Raw genomic sequence first — 25,432 nt, forward strand, 5'->3', positions numbered from 1 at the left:
AGAGCCATTCAAACATACCTTTGTCTGCGTGGGGGGACACAGAGTGGAGCAGACAGAAGTCTCTTTGGGGGAAACACTGATCGAAGACATTTGTTTTAGACAAAATATGAGAACTGCTCATCCAAACAACCTTAAACTCGACTAAAACAATGCACGAAAAAACAAAAACAACCTTGTATCAAGCTTAAAAAGCAGAGGCAATGAGAGAAAACACTGGTGTCAAAAACATTACTTTATTATCTAGGATGAAATGTCCTATCAAGTACAAAAGAGAATCTCCTCAGAGTTGCCACAATCTGTTAAAAACATAGAGTACTTTTATCTGCAGTTACGTTTTTTTTTTCTTTTTTCCAACATTACTCAAAAAACTGAGAACTTTTCATTGATATGAATAAATAATACAAGAAATGCAATGTCAATATAGACGTTATGCTGAACTGGTTGGTTTCTTACAAAAAAGAAAAACTCTGTACAAGAGTTACTGTGTCACTCTACCCCGTTCAAAACCTTTATGCTCACAATATGCAGCACTTTTAATATAAAGGGCAATTTCACCTAAATGTAGAGTTCACTCTAAAGAGAAAAAAATAGACAGTTAAAATATACAGGCGGGCTTAGTTGCTGGTTCAAATAGTGAAAAATAAAAGTTTCTACTGCTCTAAAAATCTCTCATCTCTACATATTTGGACAGCAATAATATACAATAGAGATTACAAACAGTGGATAAAGCACATTATCGTCAGATTAGAAAGTGACCCATGTTTGAAAGGACAGAGATATGAAAGACATACAAACACACAGAAGATGACAGAGGCTACTTTATCTCTCAACTCTAATTAAAACACCCGGAAATGTAAAAACTTTACGAGTAAAACTGAAACGTTTCCTGATTATAAACAGTCTCCAACATATAAACTAAAAGACAACTGCAACTTTGCCTTTTAACGGCTCCCCTCCTACAAAACGGATGATCACAAATTACAAAAATGCTCCCAGAAATGCCAAAAATGCAGTTATAAAATTTTCATACAAACCCCACGGTACAAAGACTCCCCAGTCCCCCCCACTCCACTCGGAGTTTACCCTGCTGCCGCGGACCGCAACATAACTGAGTTGATTGTGAGTGGAAAAGTCCATTACCCAATTACTTAACCATGCTTTGAGGCAGAGTTGAGAGACAGATGTGAGCCAACCTGTCAGCTTCAGTGAATTATGCTGGAAGAAGTGGCTGAAAGATAAGGAGAGACAGACTTACAGACTCAGCCACCGACAGAAACGGACACCGGAGTTCGATGAGAGGAGGGTGGAGTACTTGTAGGTCGGTTAAGCCTCGTACAAGTTTCACCTTCCCTGAAGGCCTTTTAAAAAATAAAATAAATCCCCCTCCCTCTCCTCATACGTGGACCTTTGCCTCTTTCAACTAGTCATGTTTAAGGAGGCACAAAACTAGCTAACTTTTTTTTAAACTTGCATTTTAGAAGAACACTAAATGGAAAAAAGGTCAAAAGAACGGCAGGATGCTGTGGGTGGGGCAGCTTATTTTGGGTGTTCCCTGTGGAAATCAACATGAAAGCACTGCTGCACTGAGACTAAATGAAGACCCCCCCTCACATGAGGTCCAATTTTTTTTTTTTTTGTACAAAATTGAGCTTCTGTTACAGGGGGCTCATCTCAGCATCAGCAGGCTGCTTCGATAATATACAGTGAAATGTGACCCTGAAAGACACACTGAGTTATACGAGGCTGATTCATGCTTCATGCAGCAGTACAAACCTGAAAACAATGTGGTCAGTATAACTAGGTCTAATGTAAGGTGATGCTGCGTCTTCAGGACTGGCTGAATGAAGCTGGTCTGCAGTGTCGACCTATCTTTGTGGGGTTATTATTTTTTCCTGGCAAAAACAAAGGTGGCGCTTATTGAATATGAGGGAAGTCAACTCCAAATTGCACATTTAGCTTCAGATGAAACATTTCCCGACATCGGCTGTGCACGTTTTACAGCAGTTTCCAGTTGAAGCAGTGGCTAAAATTGAGTGGGATGTTTGCATTGTGAAAACGGGACAGGATGAAGTTAAGAAAGGGGGACAGAAGGTGACACTTTGCTATATAGGATACACAAAACAAACAAACAAACAAACAAACAAACAAACAAACAAACAGCCATCAGCTACAGAATGAACTTCCAAGAGTCTGCTGCTGCTTTAAAGATAAGACTGCCACCGACCATCCAACGAGCGCTGCTGCCTCGCCATCTGCGCTCTGCAGGCTTTCTTCTCATGGAGGGGCTACACTGGCAGGGATGGCTGATTGGGATGTAAAAGGCTGCCAGAGAGTAAGTCTGCAACTGCCCTGCCCCTTGGTATGAAGACGACACTGACATTTTTGATGACAAATGAACCTTTTTCCAATTCACTTCTTTCTTCTCAGCACTGCAGGTGCCAGGTGAGGTGTTGTGTGAGGTGGGGGCGCCGTTCCTCCAGAGAGGAGTCGGGTTCGGACGCAGCCTGACTTGGACCACGCTTCTTAATCAGTCAGAGGAAACCACAAGCCGGGTCTGTGTGACACCTGGTTTGTTTAGTTTTTGTTTTGTTTTTTTAAGCAGAGCTAAGAGGCAGCTGACTGCAGCTTGTTGTTATGTGACCTACAGAAACAGGCAAAGAGAGGAGGAAGAACACAGTTGGAAAACTTCTTGTTGTTTTTCTTCTTATTTTTTTTTTATTAAAGGCTTTACAAAGTGACAAATATGTGACTAGGGGAAAGTACAAAAAAAAAAAAAATGCAATAGCAAAACATGTATTGGATGCCAGTGGGTCAGACGGGTTGTTGCAGACCAAGCAGCCATGTTGGTGAAATGTTACTGAAATGTGTGTTTTTGATGTCGACCCAACAATAAGTATACAGAGTCTTTTTTTTTTAAAAAAAGATTTATTTTTATTATAGTGGAGACCGCTAAGCTCGTCATATTCTGAATATGAAAGCTAAACTAGATTTTTTTTTCTTCACTCTACTTTGTTTTTACAGCGTAAACCATTATTTCCTTTATAACATAAAACATATTCCTTCACAAAAAAGATAAAATATGAACATGAAATATAATACATGGGTACAGCCAATAAAGAAAATGTAATGAATGTCAAAAAAAAAGAAGAAAAAAAAGAAATGAGGTAAAAATGTTCTGCAGCATGTTATAATGGCAAAAAAAAAAAAAGAAAGAAAAGAACAACAGTTCTATCAAAGCAAAAGTAAAGTGTGTGTTTGTGTCGCTCATGTGTGATTTTACAGTCAAAATCAACACCTGTGATCAGAAACTGAATCTCAGAGACCAACAAATTTAGCAAAACTTCTTTTTGCCTCAACAAAATGTCATCTGGTGGAAGAGTGTAAAAAAATACATTTTCCCTTGAATGGTTTGTGTGACCAACATGGCTGCCATTGTTTTGTTTTTAATGTTTTTAGACAGTAGAAACTTTTTTTTCTCCTTTATTTGCTTTTAAAATAAAAAAAATGATCACACCTAACGTGTGTCTTAATATATGCACTTTCTTACAATGTTTTTAATGCTGTTTCTTTTAAAACAAGTGAAAACAGCAACATCCAGGATAGCGAATTATATTTTGTTTGTTTTTAAGAGTGACCCCGGCACCCAGGAGTCTGACATCACAATCTGCAAGAGAGAGACAGAGAGAGAGAATGGATGACGTCAGTACATGCAGGTGAAGTACGTCGCCACCTCAAGCACATAAAGCTGGATGCAGACCACAAGACTTACTGAGCCCATTAAAACATCGTGGCTCAAATGCTCACAGGCGCTCCATCTTCTCAGTTAGGAGACGCCCGCTACCCTCCTCGCCCTATTTAATCAAACTAATGCACACACACACAAAGAAAGCCACCTGAAAGATAATGTGACTGCATTCCTGCCATCTTGTAGAGTGCATCCAACCAAAGCAATCACATGGCACAGCGAGGACAGCTCAGTGAGATGAGTTCAGAGGCACGACCAAGCACAGGCAGACAGTGGAGAAGGTGTCGGGTATAAAGGTGCATCTAAACAGGTCTGACTTCCACAGATCCTTCCCTACGCTCTGTCATACGACATGTCGGGTTGAATGGTAGAAAGTGGGCTTTTTATGTAGCTGCCAGCATGAAGTGCTCCGACGACACGATGAAAGCCTGAGCAGGTTTGTTGTTAGGAGTGCAAAGATGAGCTGACTGAAGCCTGAATGTGTGAAAGTGTGAAGGTCGCACTGATAAACAGTGAAGGTGTGAATGAAAAGAAAGAAAAAAATATATCCAGTAATTAAGCAAACACAACTCCAGCAAAACATTATCAACGACTATATAAATCTGACAGAGTGAAAGATTTGAATTAGACGTTTCTATTCGTTTCTTTCTGAAGTGTGTATTCCTCATCCGGTTGGTGTCAGTGGATAATGTGAAATCTGTTACAAATACAGGATGCTGTGCCGAAAACCTCCTTGCGATCGGTTTTGGTCACTTGCAGGTTGCCGCAGTCGCCGGCAGTTTGCATGGAAGATGGCGAATTGTCTGCAAACTGCTCCCTGAGCTTTATGCAAAACAGAAATAGGGACTTCAAAGTGAAAGCTCTGCTTTAATGCTCCAACCAAAACATCTGAAAAGGCCCAACTTTTACTCGTGAGAGCAAACGTTCTCCGTTTCCGATCTGCATCGCACTTATTCGTTTCTTTATGGCTCAGACAGCGAGCGGCCAGTGTTTGTCAGCATTTTCCATGCAGACTATTGGCAACTGTGGCAACCTGCCTGCAACCTCCAGCAACCACCTATGAACCAGGTTTCCCTAGCGACTGGAGGTTGCCAGGGAGTTCTCTGACTGGTCTCTATGCCTGTGAAACTGGGGCTGTAAATATGACCATACTGGATCTGTATCTTTAGACCTTCTGATTCCAGAGGAAAGCCAATCAAGAAAGCTGGCGTAAAGGGAAGGGCAGTTGAAAAGGGAAAGAGTTTGGTATTAAGGTCCAGAATTATATTTTAAAAAATAGGCACAATAGAGGTGTTACCGGCTTATTTCAGACAGAACAAGCTTGGTGGTTGAAAGAACATTTAAAACATTGAGGAGAACCATAAGATAGTGATCTAGGAGCAAATTTATTGTTATTTTTCTGTGAGAGATTAAATTTTATTGCTCTCACTTGAGTAAATCTACCAGTCAGAGTCAATTATATAGGGCTACAAGTGAAACTGCTAATTAGTTGGTGTCTTTCTGAAAGACACTGAAAATTCTCTCTGATTCTGGGTATTAAAAACAAAGCCCATCTTCGAAAGTACCCCGCTGCCATTTTGTTATCCTCATCATCCTCACCGTCATCTTACCTGCTGGCTTTGAAGCCTTTGAGTTTCTGGACAAAGAAGTTCTCCAGAACCTCGGCACACTGGTAGAAGGGCGAGTCGCTGGGGTTGTAGTAGCGGCAGTTGTCGAAGATTTTGGTCATGTCTGCTACAAACTCCGTCAGCTTGATGTACTCGCGTTTCTGTAACCTCTCCTCCATGGTGGAAAGGTCTGGCAAAGGGAGATTTAAAGATCTGGTTTGGTAAAAGACTTGATGGCAAGTTTGTAATATGAACGTCCTTTAATTGTTAGTTTCTGGCAGAGAAACGCATCACATATGCGGAAACAGAGCACAAATATCTGGGTTTTCTAATCGATTTCGTTCCACAAATCAGCATGCTTGCTTCAAAGTAATTGCAGCTTATGTGGTATGTGCTTGACAGACGTTCAAATATGTTTCGTGGAAGCACAGAGCGTCGCTTTATATGTGACAGCAAAAATCCACAACCTCTGCCAGCATTAACCTCGATCTATTCAGCCTTCCAGATTAGTTACTGAGACGTGACCGATTCGTCATTCCTGAGGAGAGCGCCATTATCTAAGAGTCATTTCTGAGGGGGTGGAAAAAAGCAAAAATGGTTAGTTCCTCTCTTGAAAGGGAGCTTTGAGAGTTGCTAACCTTTTTAAAACAAGTAGAAAACTTAAGAAAATAAGAGATTTAGCAAAGAAGCTAACTGGCAACAGATGAGGCTCTACATAATCTGCCGTTGCTGGCAGTTCGCACTGCGTGGCATCCCCAGGGCTGCGTTTCAAACAAACACATCCGACTCTTAACCTCTTTAACCCCCACCCAGATGACCAGAGGCTCACAAACCTCATGGTCAATATCAAAGACCTCCTTCTTCTCTGTCATCAGATTTCATCTCAAAACCCTCCAAAAACTACCAACGCCAGCAGCTTCACCAGCCAAAAGCTCTTTTTATTTTTTGTAAACCAACAAGGACTTTTTCTTGCGGTAGACGGGTGAGGGGAGGACTAGAGTTTCCAGGACCAGGCCAACAGGAGGTGAATGTGGGGCTGGTCCCTTTCCACAGGGAGCCCGGCAGACACGGACCAGCTCATTAACGGTTTGTTTGGATGGAAGTTCAAAAAGGCCCTGTTGACGCAAGTCCCCATTTACATGGCCGGTTTGATCTGAGTTGGAGGGCTTCCTCCGTGTTGCCCTCCTGGCGGGTGGTGTTTTTGTTTTTTGTTTTTTTTAATGTTTAAGATATATAGAGCCTGGGTGTTACTTCCAGAGCCTAAAGCAACTCCAAAATAAAAAACCAGCACTAAAGAAGCAATTTTATCGCCTACACAGGGATAACTCCCAACCAATCCCATTCCAACTTACTCAAATTACAAAGTACAAATTATGTACCAACTCCCACTTTTGTTTTTATATTTTTCTCCTCAAGGAGGCTACACACTCCCAACAATTACAGTGCTTTTCATCACCAATCCCTTAATTGCACCTCAAGGAGACAAAGTGCGTGGAAGAGCGAGGAAACATAATTGTGTCTTTCATCACATGGCATGTTTTATAAAGGCTGCTTAAGACTGATGCTGTGAATCGCAAGATGTGAGGACGATGCGAAGGTGGAATGTGAGGATGCATCCTGTCATAATGAATGAACCCTAGAAGTAGATCACACAGCTATAAAAAGAAAGCTTGATAGTGATAGAGAGTGTTGCATCATATTGTGCACCTTACATATGTTTTTACTGAGACAACCATCATATACAAAGTCCTTTATACAACCATCTATTAATCAATATTTTGCAATATTTTCAAAATGCAAAAGTTATAGTAGTAGTTAATATATGCAACAGTTAAATTTTACTGATGCAGCTTTGTCTTTCTGGCCAGGCACAAATTATTATAATAAATACAAAAACACCTTCACAAATGAGGTTTCTGGGAAAATTAACCTTCAGTAACATCGCCTAAAAAAGGTATTTACCTTAAAATTAAAAAAAAAAAATCAATGGTATGCTGCAGAAACTAAGCATCATATGCAATTTTAGTAAATGAGCTGAAACTTTTTAGATTCAGTGATATCGCTTTCAAGATTTCCAAATTGATGTGGGTTTTATTTCATTTCAGAGAAAAGGCTTGAGGAGTTATATTATGTAGACAGAAAATGAGGGGAGCTGTCAGAAAAGTTTAGAAAAAGTTTGGTTAAAATGTGCACAAGTATAAGTTCAGAAGTAACACAAACAAGGCTCAAATCCAGACCAGACGGCAACCTGCGGGGTTGAAAAATGAAGCCAGCACAGGAGTGTCAAAAACTCCCACAGAGGCTGGCCACAAAAGTGAGGCAATCCCCATAGAGTCCCTTATCAAAATGCCCAACCACCTGTTATATTAACATATTTACAGCCCGGTACAAAAGCTGTTTGTTTTTCTTGTTTCTACAGCTAATTTGACAGTCCGAAGGACTCGAAATTAGGGATGGACCGATCTGATATTACGTATCGGTCCGATACTGATCTAAAGTACTGGATCGGATATCGGAGAGAAACAAAAACAAATGCCATCCGATCCATTACATATCACAAAAGCACCTCACAAAACTTGCGACATGGTGTAACTCAGCTCATAACCTTAGCAGTCGGAGCAGTATGCGTCACGTGACAGAGCGGCTGAGCGTGCGAGACCTCTCAGCGGTCTGGTTCAGCATTTGTAGCCTCGCTACCAAACCAGCATTTCATCGCAGAGAAAGTTATCCCAGAGAGACGTAAAGCAAGTGTGTAAGTTCATCTCTGAATGTTTGTAACGCATTCCCACGTTAAGCTTAACAACCAATATATGGAGTGACTGCCTCTTCTCTCTCCTGTTGCTACTTCAATCATGAAACTGATCGGCTGATCGGCTTTTCTGTCGCGACTCCCGTCTCTCTTGTTTGTTTATCTCCCACTTCGCGCCAGAAAGAGGAAACCAGCGGCTGAACAACAGCAGCACGTTTAAGCTTGATAAGCTGTTGTTAGAATTTATTTAATATTACTTTCTAGACCAGGATCTTTTTCTACGTAGCTGACAACTGGTAACTGTGCAGGGGCGGATCTAGCAAAGTTTAGCCAGGGGGGCCGATAGGGCATTAACAGGGAAAAGGGGGCACAAAGACATAGTGTTTTGTTTTTTAAAACTTGAGTATGAATTTATACAAAATGCAGCAAGATATTAAAAAACAGTTTTATTGATTAAAAAATACACTATATCGGATTTATATCGGTATCGGCAGATATCCAAATTTATGATATCGGTATAGGACATAAAAAAGTGGTATCGTGCCATCTCTACTTGAAATGAAGGCAACTGAACTTCTTTTTGGTCACCTCTGATCCAAGAAGCTTCTTCAGCGCTAAAAAACTGATGGACATGTATTTAACCCCAAGTGTGGTTGTCCTCTTGGAACCCCTGAGAGTCACTGACCCGCCCCTGTAACCATCTGTGAATCAACGCGTGGGTCATTACTGTCATCATGGGGAAAAGGTGTGAATTACCTTCCTGAGACACTGCCCCATCCCTCCAACATGTGAGCTTTTAAGGTCACATGGGTCAAGCTGTGAGTGGGGATCGGACTGCATTAGAGGTGACTGATAGTTGGTGTCTGTTTGAAGTGCCTATCTGGATTTTGTTGAGAATTAATGTTGAGGGTGTGGCCCCTTTGACTGACATACTTGCAGACTTGTAGCTGTAACCTATACTTTTAACTTGTAATCGTACTTGAAATTTGTGCTTTTTTTTTGGGAGTAAAATTCTAATATTTTATTAGTTTAGTTAGGTCACTTCTAGCTCCAAAGAAACAATAAAACTCTAACATTGAGGCTATAAGATGCATCCAGAATAGGATTCTATAACGTTTTAGAAATAAGACAAGAGCTATTAACTGTTCATTTACAAATTTAAATAACTGAATTCACAACAGTGCACTCACCCATTGGTTCCTTGATAACCCTGTAGTAGTCTGGGGCGTCGTTCGTGTCCACTGGCTCCAGGAATGGCCACGCCATTTTATGTGCCTGCAGAGGTGGGAGAGACAAAAAAAATGGAAATAAAGACAAAGAAAGGCGCTTGAGAAAGCTGAAACCAATGAAGAAAAACAAACAGCACCATGAAAATTACAGTGAAAGCAGGTGGGTCAACACAGATGTTCTCTCTCACTTTCTCCCACATTTCACAGACACACACACACACACACAGACACACACACACACACACAGGCTGCTGGACAGAGGAGGAGAAAATTAGAGGAGAAGAAAGAGAAAAGAAAGGGAAGCCAGAAAAGACGCCGAGGCCAGGCAGCTGTCCAAGTAGGGGGAGCCAAACCCATCAGATAAGACGCACACAGAGGACTTTTTGTTTGCTGCTCTTGCATTGTAATGGGGCTACAAGGAGCTACGTTAGTGTTTTTCCTCCATTGCTGATAATAAAACTACAACTACAGTCCTGCTGATTCAGATACTGCTTGGTGTGTTTATGTACTTGTTTGTGACCCTCATAAATAAGCTTCTGTGACTCAACCTTCTCTTCCACAGCACACATTAGCAGGTAGTCTAGGCTGGAGGGTATGACCCCATCTCTCGTGTGAGAAGTGAGCTTGTGCAACAGCTATAAATCTTCAGTTCACCTGTAAGGAGCGCAGAATTCTTCGCAGGCCATCGTAGTCCTTGTCGGTGAGCGGTGTGAAGACCGTCATGGCGTCCTCTGTCGATTGACACTGAGGACACACGTATTCGTCGATGTGGTTGGCCTCGCTCTGCAGGATTCCCACGCAGCGACCGTGGTACCAGTTCTGACATCGATCGCAGCCGATGTAAAACCTGAGTAGATGAAAAGTACTCACGGATTGGTGTCATTTACATATAAAGCACTTATGATGGATTCCTATTTGAAACATGCTCATATTGATAATTAAAAGAAGAAGAATTGTTTGCTTGGATAGTAAAGAAGCCATTTTTCATGTCTATGCTTAATATTTTAAACTACTTATTAAGAAAGTCTTATTTACCGAATGAAACAACAAGGTGACACGTAATAACAGTTGGTAAAAATGATTTTTTTCTTTACAAATGAATAAACTCCGTCCATTAAAAACAGCTGCAGCAACCAACTGGTCGTCCAAAGGGTTCCAGGTGCTGCACATTCAAACTCTTATTGGCTGCTTTTGATCACAGGCCACCTGGTAGAAGGCAACCTGTCTGCAAACAGTTGCAGGCCAGACTCAGACTGACTGGCAAAGGTTTGGAATTAGTTGCTGTCTAATGTATAAACTCAGATTGCAAACACACAGCAAACATTCTGAAGCAGTTTATGTGAACCAGTGCAACTCATCTGCAACACATCTCTTTGCAATAGTGGACTTGACTCAAGGGGTTGCCAACTGGTTATATTCATAAGTAAAATAGAGGTTGCTGAGCACCTATTGCATTACGCAAGTAAATCTGTCCTGACGCAACTGCGTCACTATTTGTGGAGGAATTTCTGTTTCAAGCTGCTGGATTCTGAATGTATGTAGTTAATATGAATTTCTGTCAAGGTAGACGGCAACAGATTTGAGATTTTGTTTGTGTATCCCAAACAGATTGCACGTAATTGCCAACTTGACCCCGATTAACTGTAAACTGATATCAGACTGACTCTATTTTATTGCTGTCTTGATGCACCAAAGTCACTTTGAAGACAGCAACTGACTGTGAGTCGTCACAGACCCCCTCCCCATCTTCCAAGTAACCATTTCAAAGGCAAACCAGATGTTGTTGTGTTTGTTGTGTCTCAAATCACTGTTTTTACTAGTGCAACCGTAGCATAATACAGATTTTGATATAACTGGATTTAAGGAGCTTAGAAAGAAATTTAAGAAGTCCTCGATGACTGAGAACCTACACAGACATAACTGGATCGCTACTTTCGACCTTCAAACATTAGAACTGTTATCTATAGGGAAAAAAAGTAAAACATAAATATACTAAAGACACATTTTCATCAGTTCAAAATAAACGCTACGGTAAAAATGAATGAACCAAGATGAGTTTAAGGAAATTGCAAAAGGAGCAAAAATAGCAACTGTGTCTGAAATTCTCACACACTCCATTAAGCTGAATTTAAAGCAATTAAAAACTTGCTCCTTACTGTGACTCGTCATATGGTGTCTGACAGATGCAGTACAGCTCCTCTGTGCTGCTCTCCTGGCCCCGCTTACACTCCACACAGATGTAGTCGTCCATTTTCTTGGCCTCCTTTTCTGTGATGCCCACACATTCTCCGTGATACCAGTTGGTACACAGATCACAGCCAATGTAGAACCTTTAGAGAGAACGAGGACACACAGGTGTCACTGTAGACAGTCACCGGTTTACAGTAAGTCAATAAATACAATAAATTTTAGTTTTAAAAATAAACATATGAGATTGGAAGGATTTGTTCTGCAATAGAAGACAGGTTTAATTCAATGAGGACTTGATGAATAGAGCAATACTGAGTAAAACCCTGAAAATAAGTGTACATTTAAAAAGAGTAACTGGCTGAGAGTGAGAACATCGTCTATTCTTTGACCTCTGATATCAGGGCAGTAAAAACTGTGAATGTTTTAATGTGGACAGCTGCACGTCTCCAGTCTTTTTTCTTTTTATTCAGCTTAGTGCTGTCACCAATGCAGCTAAACTCGCTCATACAGTATTTTTATTGTGACAGTGTTTAACAGAGCATCATCATACTTGGTCTCATCGTAGGGCGTCTTGCAGATGCAGTAGAGCTTTGTGTCCTTCTTGCTCTCTTTTGTACTCGTCGTAGAGATCATTTTCTTCTTCTTGGACTTGGCTGACGTTGTCATCTCCCTCTCCTCTTCCCGTTTCCTCTTGTGTGCGGAGCTGACAGTCGTGCTAAGGTGATGCTGAGAGGTGATGTGGGACATATTTTTCTGTTGCTGGTTGTGGGCGGCAGCGACGGCGGCGGCGGCAGCCTGGGCTGCCTGTTGGGCTGCAGCTTGAGCCCTTTCCTTCTCCCTCCTCATCCGCAGCAGATCCCTCTTTAGCTCCTCCTGGAGAATTCAACCCCAGAAACGAATGCGATTAATGTCACTTCCTGCCCTTTTTGTGCAAAATAAAGGCATTCTAGTGCCATTTGTCACCAGTTCTTTATAGTTGCCTTTAAAACATCACGCCCAGAGTAAAAACCTTTATGCTTTTTTAATATTTTTTCATGTCTCAAGCTTGCTTCATACCTGGGCTTCTAGCTGCAGCTCCTTGTCAAGAAGTGCCCGCTTCTTCAGAATCTCCATCTTGAGGCTCTCTTTGTGTCGGTAAAGGAGCGAGGAGAGCTTACTGGCGTTGGCTAACCTCCTCTTGGCCTCCACAACCTCTTCCTTCTTCCTCCTCTTGGCTGCCTGCCTCTCATCTTTGTCTATCCGGTCTAGGATGAACTTCATCACCTGGTTGCACACGATCATCCTGAAAGGATGAGAACAGAATATGGTCGAGAGAGAAAACAAGAGAGTAATCACATCTCTTAAAACTAAAAATCACAACTCATAAAAGCATACTGTATTTAATGTTAAAGTGCTGAAACTGTGAATGTTGCAGACTAATAAGAAAAAAGCTAAAAGAAGAAATAAAAACCCAGAACTCTACTAAATCTAATGAAGGCCCATGTGAAAAAGTGCTGTGGCATTTTAAAGACATTAAACACACTTAATACTCCTGCTGAGAGAGCAGAGGAGGATGAAAGGGCTGGGAGGGAAAGGATTATCACATATCTGAAGCTAGAATTCAAAAAGTCAGTACAGTCAAAGTCACAGAGGAAGAAATGTATCCCTATGACACACCAGTGGGCTGGAGCAGCGCATTAATCCAAACAATGCTTCTATGTTTCATGAAGTACAACCTGTGTGGCTACTTTGAAATATTAAAATTTTGCTTTCCACATGTAAGAAATGGCAGTCCGTGTCAATGAACAATGAAGGCATTTCTCTGAAAACAAGCCCGCGGGGCATTTTCATGGCTCAGTTGTGTAATCCATGTAACTACAAAGTTCTGACTCAGGTTCTGAACTTGCATTTCATCTCTATCTGGCTCCAAATCTCTTCTTTCTCAGCTGTGAGCAATCAAGTAAGGGTTAAAATCTGAGAAATATTAGGCAGGTTATGAAGAAAAGCGACTTTGAACGTGGCCTGATTGTCGGTGCCATGTGGGGCTGGTCTGAGTATTTCAAAAACAGATGATCCTCTGGAATTTTCCCACACAACCATCTCTAGGGTTTACAGGGGATGGGCCGAGAAAGAGAAAATATCCAGTGAGTGGCAGTTCTCCAGGAGAACTGCTTCAAGCTGATAGGAAGACAACCACAACTAAAAACAACCACTCTTTAATTTTCTTGGTACCCTTTAGGCCGCTCAACTGTGCATCACTTAAACACCACAGCCTCCTTAGTATTGTTAATGACCACATCCATCCTTACAGACTACAGTGTACCCCTATTCTGACAGCATTCCACCAGAATAATGCACTCCACAGTCCACATCTCAATCCAACTGAGCAGCTCTGGGATACATTGGATCGGGAGATTTGCATCATGGATGTGCAGCTGACAAATCTGCAGCAGCTGTGACGCTCACGTCAATATTGACAAAAAATCTCTGAGGAACATTTCCAGCACTTTGCTGAATCCATGCCACAAAGAATTAATGCAGTTCTGAAGTCAAAAGGGGAGTTCAACTCCGAAGCAGGTGGCGAGTTTAAGCTCAAACAAAGTGTCTAGCACCAAAAACCTCTGCTAGCCCACTGCTTAGAAAAGCACGAACATTTCCTTCTTTTAAATTCTGAGCCAAACATGATTAATTTCTAAAAGTGTTAGGCAAACGTGACATCATCTCTAGTTTTATTACTCACCCGCATGTTTGTACGGATGCAGAGAAGACTATTTATTTGTCTAGTGTTTATTTGTATAAGACTCTACGCTTCAGTGGCAAGCGAGTAGACTTGAGTGTTGGAAGACTGGAAGAGAGGCATGTTGAGAGATGAACAGATAGAGTGGGACTGGATGCAGGAGGAAGAAATGTTATCCACGCCATTGTTATTCAAACAAATGAGAATCCATAGAGGGAGAAAGTTACATGTTAGCAGCTTCATTTCGCAAAATCAAATAAATCCACACGATTTATGTGTTCCCAGTATGTTCACTTGTGTTCGCTAACATTCACAGACGAGATCGAAAGCCGTTGCCTCGTTCGGCGCCGAGTTTGTGCGAACAACACACAAACACATCCTCGGCTGCTGAGGTCAAAGATCGGCCAGGGATCCTACCGCGTGCCCACTGAAGTACAGTGGCCAAATGCAGCGTGAAAGTGGAGGAATAAAGCAGGACACACATAAACATGCAAACGGATGCCAAAGTTCCGCGTTATTACTAACAGAACCGTGTTTTGAAGGAAAAGAGAGAAAAGGATGACATGAAGAAATGGAAAAAGGTTGAAAAAATAAGCAAAGACAGACAGCTGCTGCTTGAGCTGCTGTACTGATGTCACGGTAGTCTGGGTTTGGTATTTCAGGTCTGTGTGAATGGGTACAGTGTTTACACAGTGCCTGTGGACATAAACAAATGGTTGTCAGGGTCGGCTATAGGTCAGAGTATATTCTACCTAACATAAAAACACGGGAAGGAGGAAAGGAAGAACGAAGAAAAACATTTTTTTAAGCATTTGAATATTTTGGCTTTTGTTTTACAGTTGCAGTTGTCCTAACTAAGCTTGGTAAACAAAATGGTCTTGTAGCAGCAATCGTAGCTCGCTGCCTGGAAAACAAACACGTTCTGCATAAAAAAATATCGACCTACTAACGGTAGGATTGGTCACAGGGATGATGCAGTGAAAAATGGGGCGGCTTAAATTTCCGACTAATTTTTCAGTCGCTTTTCTGAAGTTTACGGCACCACAAATCCCTGAAGGAGTCGAGGAGAGATGTATATTTTTATTGTACAACTCCCGTCATTTATAAAGGGATTTGCCTGCTTGTAGGGTCACAGTGAAGACATGCAGCTGTTGGTGGTTACACGTCCAAATGTTCCCATGTTGTTCTGCACCTCCCAACAATGTGTTAGACAAAAGTCAGACGGAGAGAGAAGAGGATCCCGTATGGGCTGCAGGGAGCATGCATACGAGCGTGCACATGGGCACGAGAAGGTATCAAGTCAAAGACACAGTAGTGTCATGCAGATGCTGCAGGCTTTGGATTGAGATCTGGTGACTGTGGAGGCCATTGCAGTACAGTGAACACATCAAGCCAAAAAACTCAGTCAGAGATTGGAGAGTGGGAATGCAGTTGTAACAACAGGATGGACATTTGAGGAACGATATGTGGGTGAGCTGTGACTTATAAATGATGCTTAATTAGCATTAAGGGTTATGAGTCAAATCCACCCTCCAGCCAGGTAATCTGGCTTCCACCCACGGTCCAAAGACATGCACTAAAGGGGGCTAATAAATCACTCCCCGCACCAGCACATCACTTCTTTTTTTTCCTCCCTGCCTTCCATTGCTGAGCCTTAGCGAACCTCAGATCAGGGCATTCTTCTCTGATCTCTGCCATTAACTACACTGAGGTTGGAGAACTGCTGATCACTGGATGTTTGTATTCAGTGATCTATTCTTCATAAACCTAGACACAGTGCTGCATGAAAACCTCAGCAACTTCTTACATACCCAAACCAGCCTGTCTAGCACTTAAAACCACCCACTTAAACCACCTTTGTTCCCATTTGGTTACTTAATTTAAACATCCGATCATCTTCATCGTCATGTCTACGTGCCTAAATGTACTGTTTCTACCATTTGATTGGCTTATTAGATGTTTGCTTTGAGAAGCCATTTAATGTGTCCTCCCGGTACTAATGAAGTGTTAACCTGTTGACTTTTAAAGCAGCACATGTGACACACACACAAAAAACCCTAATCTGGAGGCAAACCTCTGATTCTCTTCTCTCTCTGCAGGCGTCATGGTTTTCTTCTGCTTCAGGTGCTCGATCACAGCGTTTTGCTTCATGACCACCTGGAATATGCGACACAGAAGGATGACGGAGTAAACCTCATGGAAATACGAAAAATCAGAAGTATGACATTCATGGTAACAGGTCAGTCAAGGACCTGTTACCGTGAACTTCCAGCAGTTTGATGCAAACAACATCTATCTATAGAAATGTATTGTTATTAAGCACAGCACAGAATGTCAAATACAGATAAAAACAAACACAGGGACAAGCATTGCCAGGATAAAGCTTTATAAACAAAGACAGATCTGAGCTGTAAAATCAAACAGAGTCCAGGTTGAAGGGTGACGAATGTTTATTTACTGATGGCCAGGAGTTTTGGAGTGAGATGATAACCTGACTGTGACAGCTGCGTACATACACACCTGTTTCTGAATGATGTCGCTCTGGCTGGCTGCGTTGAGCGCCAACTCTCTCTTTGCTTCTGCAGCTTGTTTCTTCTTCTGCTGCTGCTGCTCTCTGAGCTGCTGGATTCTCTGCAGTTGCTCTTGGACAGATGCGGCCTGGATGGTAACCACGTTCCCAATCTGTGCAAAGCAGAGTGTGGCAGTCAGCTTGTGCTTTAAATGGGGAGTCATTGGATAGTTTTTTTTTTTTTTTAAAGTGGCTTTGTAAATACAGAAAAAAAGGTAGAGGAATAAAGGATCAGATTATTTAACATCTTCATCCCAATGATGACATTATTGGGGTCATTAGAACATGTGCAATACAATTTTGCTACAAGCTTAATTTTACATCCAACGCATTTTCATTCTGTATTTTCTGAGGATCTAAAGTCCTGGAGTAGCAAGCTGAATCTAATACCTGTCCTCCCTGAGCTGAGGTGGTCCCACTCTGTTGTATCTGGATGGGAAGCTGCAGCTTGATTTGCTGTGGCAGCGTGCCTCCAACCTGCTGGGCCTGCAGCTGGGCCAACACCTGCAGCCACAACACAGAAAATTCACAATTTTAACAAATCACACTGTCAGCTGAATCGCAGTTCAAAGTGGGAAAAAATGGCAAATCCACAGACTGCACCAAATTGCAAACTGGTTTACTGCCGGCTGCTGTGAGGCTTTCACTGGAGGATTTTAAATGTGAATAAAAGTCACAGTCATCATCTTTGAGGGGAAAGGAGTGACTGAGGATGCAGTTAACTTTTTTGCTAGTCGTAACTATACCTGCTGCTGAAGTCCAGACACACTGATGACATGGGACGTCTGCTGCAGTTGCAGCTGGGTCGTTCCTTCCTGTGTTTTAACCTGCAGCGAGGTAGGAGACTGGATGGGCATGTGGGCCTGCGTCTGTGGGGGTAACTGGCCCTGAGGGCTGGCCGATGAAGGGGTGCTGGCGGTGGCCAGAGGGGCTGCCCCTGTCTGAATCGGGGCAGCGGCCTGCTGAGCAGGTTGGGCTGGAGTTTTGGTTGAGGTGGAGCTGGGCTGACTGGTTGCTGTTGTGGCTGGAAGGAGAAAAAGGAAACAGCAGACATGCACTTAAATTCAGACATCACATTTAAGTTTCACACTTATTTTTTATCCCTTAATGCAAAGGCCTCATCTGCCCTTCATTTGTCTCTTATCATACCTGTGCTTGACGTGGGCGTAGCAGCTGAAGCCAGCGGTGTGAAGAGGAACCGCTGCACCTGGCCGTTGGGCAGCGCAGCTTGCATGAGCTGCTGACCAGGTCCTGGAATGACAGTGACCCCGTGAGGTATGACCTGCAGCTGGCCGGTGGTCTGACCCTGGCCCTGAACCATCACCGTGAGAGCCTGCTGAGTACCACTGGCACCAGCCTGCCGATCCACACCAGATCCAGCCTGCTGCTTCTGTGGGGGGATGAAGCAGAACGGGAAAGCTTGTAAATAAAATTTTACAGTCCAGTCTAATCCAAAATAAATTGCCTGTTGTAACAAATGTTGATTGCATACCATTATCTGAGGAGTAGTAATACCCTATTTCCCCCACTAATTCCCAAACCTCATTACAACCAGGTGAAATTTGTTCAGGAGGAAAATCAGCACTGCGTACATCTTGTGTATACGAGACCTTCTTTTTAACCCTCCAAAATCCCATCTGAACTCTTTTTTTGATGGGTCTGATGCATCCACAGGAGTCCATCATTTTTTAATTATTTTAAACTATTGTGAGAAAGGGCATTTTACATGTTAACAAATAATTGCCAACAAGCAGAAGGAGCCACTGTCTCTGACTTTTCTGCCACTGCTTAAAACATGTATGTGGTTTAAGGCACCATCCACTTTGTGTTTCATAGTTCATAAAATTGTAAAACACCATTTCTTTAAGAGAAATCCAGATCAGATACAAGGGCAATGCGGTATTGTCTTGTTTTAAATGCAATATTTTTATGAGTGTAAAGCCTTTTTCATTCATTGAATGTAAAGTTAATCCTTTACTGGGTGAAGAACCGTATATGTTAAAGTGATCTGCAACATAAAAGTTAAAAGAAAAAAAATCACAAATATAAAATAAGTCCTGTAACATCAACACTTTTGGTTGAAATGTTAAATTTCCAAGTATTTCAACCCTAGTTTGTCTTAGAAAGACTTAAAGCCCCTAAAAAACTATTAATATCAAATAGGAGTTATGCAATATTCTAAAATTGTCAAGCTGAACATTTATAAATCTGAATACACAATTAAAGATAAACGTATACAGACAAATGTATATCTACAGGTTATTTGTCTTACTTTTAAGAGCAGGATGAGTGTAATATATAACCAAGATCAAATGGTTACAGGCCACAGTGCTGTTTGTTATTTATTTTTTTATTTTTAAAAGGCCTATTAAGATCACTTCCAGCTTTATATTTTTACACTTGGCCTCTACTAGAGTCACTTTGCATGACTGACTGCTCAAAAAACATCTTGTTTATCTTAGACCGATCCCTTTTGTGCTCCATCAGCGGATCCACTCTCTCAGAGAAGCTGATTTAGCTCCTCCCCCCTTACGGCCACCTTTGCTTTGTGCCAACTCTATACCGACAGCCTGCCCTTCACTGACAGAAGGATTTAACAGAAGGTGGCACAGCCAGAGCCGTGTGCCTGAGACGACCATACTGAGGATATCCCCTCTCTATGACAACACAGAGCCAAGAGTAAGAGAAAAAAAAAAGCTGCAAGAGTTTAGAGCACATGGAAAGTAGTCAACTTTCCATACGTGAATTAATAAGGGGAAATTCATTTTAATGCTGCCTGTTGTAGATATGCTGCTTGTGTATGACAGGACCTCACAAACCTGCGTGAGCTGGGTGAGCTGTGCCAGGGTCAGTTTGACCTGGCCTTGCCCCTGTGCTCGTGGGGTGCCGGGTGGTGTCTGGCCTGCTGCCTGTCCCGCTGTGTTGGGACTGGCCACTCCCTGGCCAGTGACCGTGGCGACGGGGCTGGCGGCAGATATTGCCGTGGAAACTGCCTGCCCACGAATGATCTGTGTCACTACCTGCTGTCCACCCTGACCTGAAAGAAAACAATATCACAAATTTAACAACCAGGCAACAAACTGTATAAACAGTGGGTCACTTTTACTCTCATCCAGTAGTTTAACTTGAGTAGTTTTCAGCATTTTTCCCGCCACACTTTGGCCTTTGTGGGGAGACAGTGTTACATGACACTGAATATGATTACTTACAGTAACGAGTCTGTTATACAGTCTGTGTTAACTTATTCAACATAAACCTATAATTTGTTATTCCTGAGAGTCTATAATGGGTAAAATCAAATCCGAAAACAAAATGGTGCAAAAAAATCCCCCCCAAAACACCCATATTTATAACAATGATGGCAACTTTAATATACTTTCAGGGATCGGGTTAGTTTGCCAAAGCAGATAGCAGTACTCCTTTATTCTTTGTTCAGCCAAAATGAATGTAAATCACCTTGTTGGACCACGAGGGGTGTTCGAAGTATCGTCTTTCCCATTGGTCCTGTTTGCTGGACTGGCGTTCGGATCATTGTCATTCCTGGACGGATCTGACTGCCACCTGCCAGAACCTGGAAGATATTATCCATAAAGACAGTATTAATGAATTATTCCAAAGCCAGCAGCTACTTTTTAAACTAGGTCAAAGATCCAGGTTGGGTTCATGCAAAAGAAACATGCCTAAGACTGATTAAAGACAAATAAAGAAATAAAAAGTTCCACAAAATTTGACTTTGCTATAAGGTGTTTATCATAAAGCTACACCGTTTTCTCTATAGACAGCACTCTTACACTCATCTTTGGCTAAATACATAACAGAGTACCCAAATTGCCATAATCTGTATCTTAAAATTTTGTATAGGGAGCATGTGTATAAAGTTATTATCAGTCTCTGCCAACCAGGCCCCTGGGTGGGTCTGGGGCGGGCGTGGGGTTCTGGGGACGCTCCATCTCCGGGCTGGGGCCCTGGCTGGGCCTTGGGTCCTGCTTGGTGTGTCGCCAAGGTTATGGGCGGGTGGGTGCATGGGAGCTCAGCCGTGGCGCGGGGGGTCTCCGTTGCATCGAGCCAACTGGGGGGCTCTTCAACTGGTGGGGAGGCTGTTACATCCTTACCAAAAAAGCCTCAGAATCAGAAAGGGTTTTATTGCCAAATGTTGAGCAGGTTTACAACATTAGGAAATTGCTGCGGTGCTTCAGTGCAAACATACTGTTATAAATACTGTTATAAATTAAGCTTAAATAGACATGAAAATAAAAATGAGAATAAGAATTAAAAGTGCTAAGTAGATAGATAGATATATACATGATATATATATGAGTGCAGGTGGTGATCAGTGCCAAACATGGAATGATGCAGTGAACACAGCGTAGGGTCATGTGTTAGTGGTGGGAACAGTCATACGGTTTTTGTTCATGTGTTCAACAGCAGAGGGGAAGAAACTGTTCTTATGTCGAGAGGTTCTGGTGCGAATGGACCGGAGCCTCCTGCCTGAGGGGAGCAGGTCAAACAGACTGTGTCCAGGGTGAGAAGGGTCAGCTGAGATCCGAGCTGCACGCCCCAGTGTCCTGGAGGTGTACAGGTCTTGCAGAGATGGGAGTCTGCAGCCAATCACCTTCTCAGCAGAGCGCACAACACGCTGCAGTCTCTGTTTGTCCCTGATAGTGGCTCCAGCGTACAACGCGGTGATGGAGGAGGTGAGGATGGACTCGATGATTGCAGTGTAGAACTGCATCATCGTCCGTTTTGGCAGGTTGAATTTCTTCAGCTGCCTCAGGAAGTACATCCTCTGCTGGGCTTTCTTAATGACGGAGGTGATGGTGGGCTCCCACTTCAGGTCCTGGGTGATGGTGGTACCCAGGAAGCGGAATGAGTCCACAGAGGTGATGGGGGTGTCAGTCAGGATGATTGGGGGGTGGGGGTGGGGTGGAGCTGTGTGCTTCCTGAAGTCCACAATAATCTCCACTGTCTTCTGGGCATTCAGCACCAGGTTGTTGTGGCTGCACCAAGACACCAGACGTTCAACCTCCCTCCTGTAGGCAGACTCATCCCCGTCCGAGATGAGTCCAATAACGGTGGTGTCATCTGCAAACTTGATTAGCTTGACAGACTGGTGGGTGGAGGTGCAGCAGTTAGTATACAGGGAGAAGAGCAGGGGAGAAAGAACACAGCCCTGAGGGGAGCCGGTGCTGATGGTCCGGGAGTCCGAGACATTCTTTCCCAGCCTCACATGCTGCTTCCTGTCCATCAGGAAGTCAGTGATCCACCGGCAGATGGGATCAGGCACATTCATCTGGGAAAGCTTGCCTCGGAGATGGTCTGGAAGGATGGTGTTGAAGGCAGAGCTGAAGTCCACAAACAGGATCCTGGCGTAGGTTCCTGGGGAGTCCAGATGCTGCAGGATGAAGTGTAGGGGCATGTTGATGGCGTCATCTACAGACCTGTTGGCTCTGTATGCAAACTGCAGGGGGTCCAGGAGGGGGGCCGTGAGGGTCTTGAGATAGGAGAGAACCAGGCGCTCAAAAGACTTCATGACCACAGATGTCAGAGCCACGGGTCTGTAGTCATTTAGTCCAGTGATCCTAGGTTTCTTGGGGACAGGGATTATGGTAGAGGACTTGAAGCAGGCAGGCACATCCTAATAGATGCACCTATGGTATAAATTTGGGAACCCTAGGCAATTTTTAGAAAGGTTGAACTCTGACCTTGAGGTTGATGTCACTGGGATTCAAACTTGTTCAAGATTTTTAGTAGCTTTGAAAATCCTACATTGCCTTGTTCTCTATTTATTCTGTTCACAAGATTTTCAGAAAACTTTACCTCTGACCTTGAGATCGTCGTCAGTCCGAGATTTTACTAGACACATCTATGGTATCAATTTGAAAATCCTACATCGTCTCACTCTCAATTTATCGTAGTTTGGATATTCTGCTGTAAGCCTACCCAATCAGCCTTTTACAGCAGAGGGGTAATCACAAAGCTCATCATCAAACGCAATCAAATTGTATTGTGGGGTGTTGGGTGATTCCCATCACTGGCAAACACGGTTGAAAATAATATATCAACACAATTATGAACAAAATGTACAAACTAGAGCTGTAACCTGAGAAAACAACAGCTATACCTGTTGTTGGGAGCCCGCGGTATTGGGCCTGATGTTGAGCGTGGTAGTGCGGGGCTGGAATGTGGTGTAGGTTTGGGCACCTCCTGCCGTGCTGGATGGGATGATTCCCAGCACTTTCTGCTGAACCACACCTGCAGAGAGGAGAGGAGTGGAGAGACAGAAAGGAGGGTGAAAAAATTAGAGGTGAGTAACATTTGAATGAGGTTTCTGAGGGAAGCTTTACAAGTCTAAAAACGACAAAGAAAAGAAGAAAATTTGGACGTGAAGGAAATACTTTCGTGATGGTGTCTGCAAAGACGTGGCTTAAATACATGACAAAGATGTAAATAGTAAGTTTGGATTGCTTATTGCTTTACATTTAACAACTACACAAACATCAAACAAACAAAAATATTCTTAATAAGATTAAAATGCTCAAAACTAAAGTAAATTCTGATGTGAAGCAGCGGTCCTACATTAACTCTGCTGAATAGATTATTTGTAAGTTTCTCTTTTTGCTAGAGGGCCACTTTTTGATCACGGCACTTGTAAATATTAGTTGAGCAGGTAAACAAAATCTTCAAAGGCCCACTGAAAGCTTAGTTGGGTTTTCCCCAACATACCTGAAACCCCCTCATATATTATGCATGAATTTCACATCCTAGTTCTTAACTTTAATCTGACAAAGCCGGCGTTTCATAGCTGTTCACGGGGTTTCTCTGCCTTCACGAGCTCACGTGAAGCTGACGGCAGAAATGGAAACCATGAGAGCGTGGCTCTTTTTCCCTCTGCTCCCTCATTGCTGTGGTTTTTCAACCGCAACCGAGCAGGTAAACCTATATATCAAGGGTTTCCCTCTTCAAACAGGGACGTTAAGCCCGGTCGTAAGACTGAGGGAGTTGCTGCTCTGGTCACACACATCAAACAGGCTTTTCTATGGGCTGGCTGTTTGGAGAGGTCGAGGAGTTGGGATTCCGGTGAGTGGAGAGGTACACTTTTATTCAAAAAGACGAAGGGGGGAAAAAAAAAAAAGAAAAAAGGAATCCTACTATAGAGGGCTACCTGTCTGGGAAGCAGACCTCAGGGTAAACTTGTTTTCCTGCCTAACTTCCTTAAGCCCTTCCAAACCAAACAGGGCACCAAACAGTCATGCTGGATAAATACATATGTCCATTAAATGGTTACACTCCACCTGAACTTAGTTTCTCCTTCATGGTAACTTCAAAGGCAAGAAAAATCACTTTATGCTTGGTGAGCATCATTCTCATTTTCAATTGATTGCCTCTTTTTTTTTAAATATATATTTAAAGAGGTGTGTAAAATTAACTGTAATGTTCCTTCTTCTTTTTACAGTTTTCTGGGTAAATGGGATTTTGCACTGGCAAGGTGATTCCCAAAGAGCTATTGGCTGAAACTTTGCCATGTGCAGTGTGAACCATTCTTCAAGACTACTTCAAGAAAGTACAAGAAAGCTTGCCTAAGAGATTTCAGTGTGTGTTTCAGAATAAAAGGTGATGATACCAAATAATGAATTCCAATCTTGTCAGCTTATTTGTAAAAATTCTGTTTTTGCCTTATTTCCATTTTTTGTATATGTTTCAATACATCGCTGTAGGGCTGCACGATTAATCGTTACAAAATCGCGATCTCGATTCATACTTATGTGCGATCTCATTTCCAAATGACAACGATTTAAAGAAAGAAAAAAAAAAAGACGACGACGATTGTACCGCATTTTGATCCGGGACGTAATCTGCATGAAAACAAGCGCTCACTCTTCCTGCTCAACAAATGACAAGGGCGGAGCCTTATACCACGTGATATAGAAGCTGTGCCGTGTGATGCTAAAATTAGCAGGGAAAAAACAACGGAGAGCACGTCAGGGATGATGAGAAATTGACAGGAGAAAATCCGTCCCGGTCAACCACCCAAACATCAATAACGGGAACCTTATGCAGCGCTTCCCTATACCCGTCGAACTCCCGCAGGCACAAAGAAATTACGGAGGCTATTACTTATCACCTGACCAAAGATATGGCTCCCATCAACACTGTGCAAAACGAGGGATTTAGGAAAATGATCAACACCCTAGACAAACGCTACACGGTGCCGTCCCGCAACTATTTTTCTATTGTTGCACTACCTGCTCTATACACGCAGCGTCGAGCAACAGTGGAGACGGAATTACAAGCAGTACAACATTTTGCGGCAACCACAAAACGTGAGACATTTGTTGTTTTTATGTTTATTTATTGTTTTTATGTTCAGTCTCAACTGTTACGAAGTTGATGTGCAGTTAATAAGTGCAATAAATATTTATATTGGAAAAGAAAATCGTGAGAGAATCGTGATCTCAATTCTAAGCCAAAAAATCGTGATTCTCATTTTATGCAAAATCGTGCAGCCCTACATCGCTGCGCATATTTCTAATTTTCCTACCAAAATAGAAATATGTGACGCGTGACTCTGGACTATTGCACGGCGCTGTAATCATCAGATGAATTCTTTTTGTGTTTATTTAGAGAAG

At 42.5% G+C, this 25,432-nt stretch overlaps 1 protein-coding gene across 4 annotated transcripts in view; it reads right to left on the reverse strand.

Annotated features, from left to right (window-relative positions):
* Window positions 1-409: 409 nt before the first annotated feature.
* The window catches only part of LOC146668383 (nucleosome-remodeling factor subunit BPTF-like), a 58,420-nt gene continuing 33,397 nt past the window's right edge, over window positions 410-25,432 (reverse strand). For 3 of the 4 annotated variants that reach the window (XM_085410286.1, XM_085410289.1, XM_085410288.1), the window contains 15 exons: window positions 22,927-23,057; window positions 20,262-20,376; window positions 19,625-19,842; window positions 17,955-18,195; window positions 17,552-17,829; window positions 17,196-17,309; window positions 16,757-16,918; window positions 16,311-16,393; window positions 12,577-12,802; window positions 12,071-12,393; window positions 11,487-11,660; window positions 9,985-10,177; window positions 9,292-9,376; window positions 5,356-5,542; window positions 410-2,641 (listed from right to left, as the gene is read on the reverse strand). In XM_085410286.1, the coding sequence (XP_085266412.1) occupies window positions 2,605-2,641; window positions 5,356-5,542; window positions 9,292-9,376; window positions 9,985-10,177; window positions 11,487-11,660; window positions 12,071-12,393; window positions 12,577-12,802; window positions 16,311-16,393; window positions 16,757-16,918; window positions 17,196-17,309; window positions 17,552-17,829; window positions 17,955-18,195; window positions 19,625-19,842; window positions 20,262-20,376; window positions 22,927-23,057 (2,567 nt within the window). In that variant the 3' untranslated portion in view covers window positions 410-2,604. Of the gene's footprint in view, window positions 2,642-2,905; window positions 3,665-5,355; window positions 5,543-9,291; window positions 9,377-9,984; window positions 10,178-11,486; window positions 11,661-12,070; window positions 12,394-12,576; window positions 12,803-16,310; window positions 16,394-16,756; window positions 16,919-17,195; window positions 17,310-17,551; window positions 17,830-17,954; window positions 18,196-19,624; window positions 19,843-20,261; window positions 20,377-22,926; window positions 23,058-25,432 lie in introns of those variants that run through there. The other variant, XM_085410287.1, reaches the window with a different exon arrangement.

The sequence above is a fragment of the Rhamphochromis longiceps genome, linkage group LG6 (genome assembly GCF_057381845.1).
Source record: "Rhamphochromis longiceps isolate RC_006_pf linkage group LG6, R_longiceps_female_GT1.1, whole genome shotgun sequence".
Taxonomy (NCBI): domain Eukaryota; kingdom Metazoa; phylum Chordata; class Actinopteri; order Cichliformes; family Cichlidae; genus Rhamphochromis; species Rhamphochromis longiceps.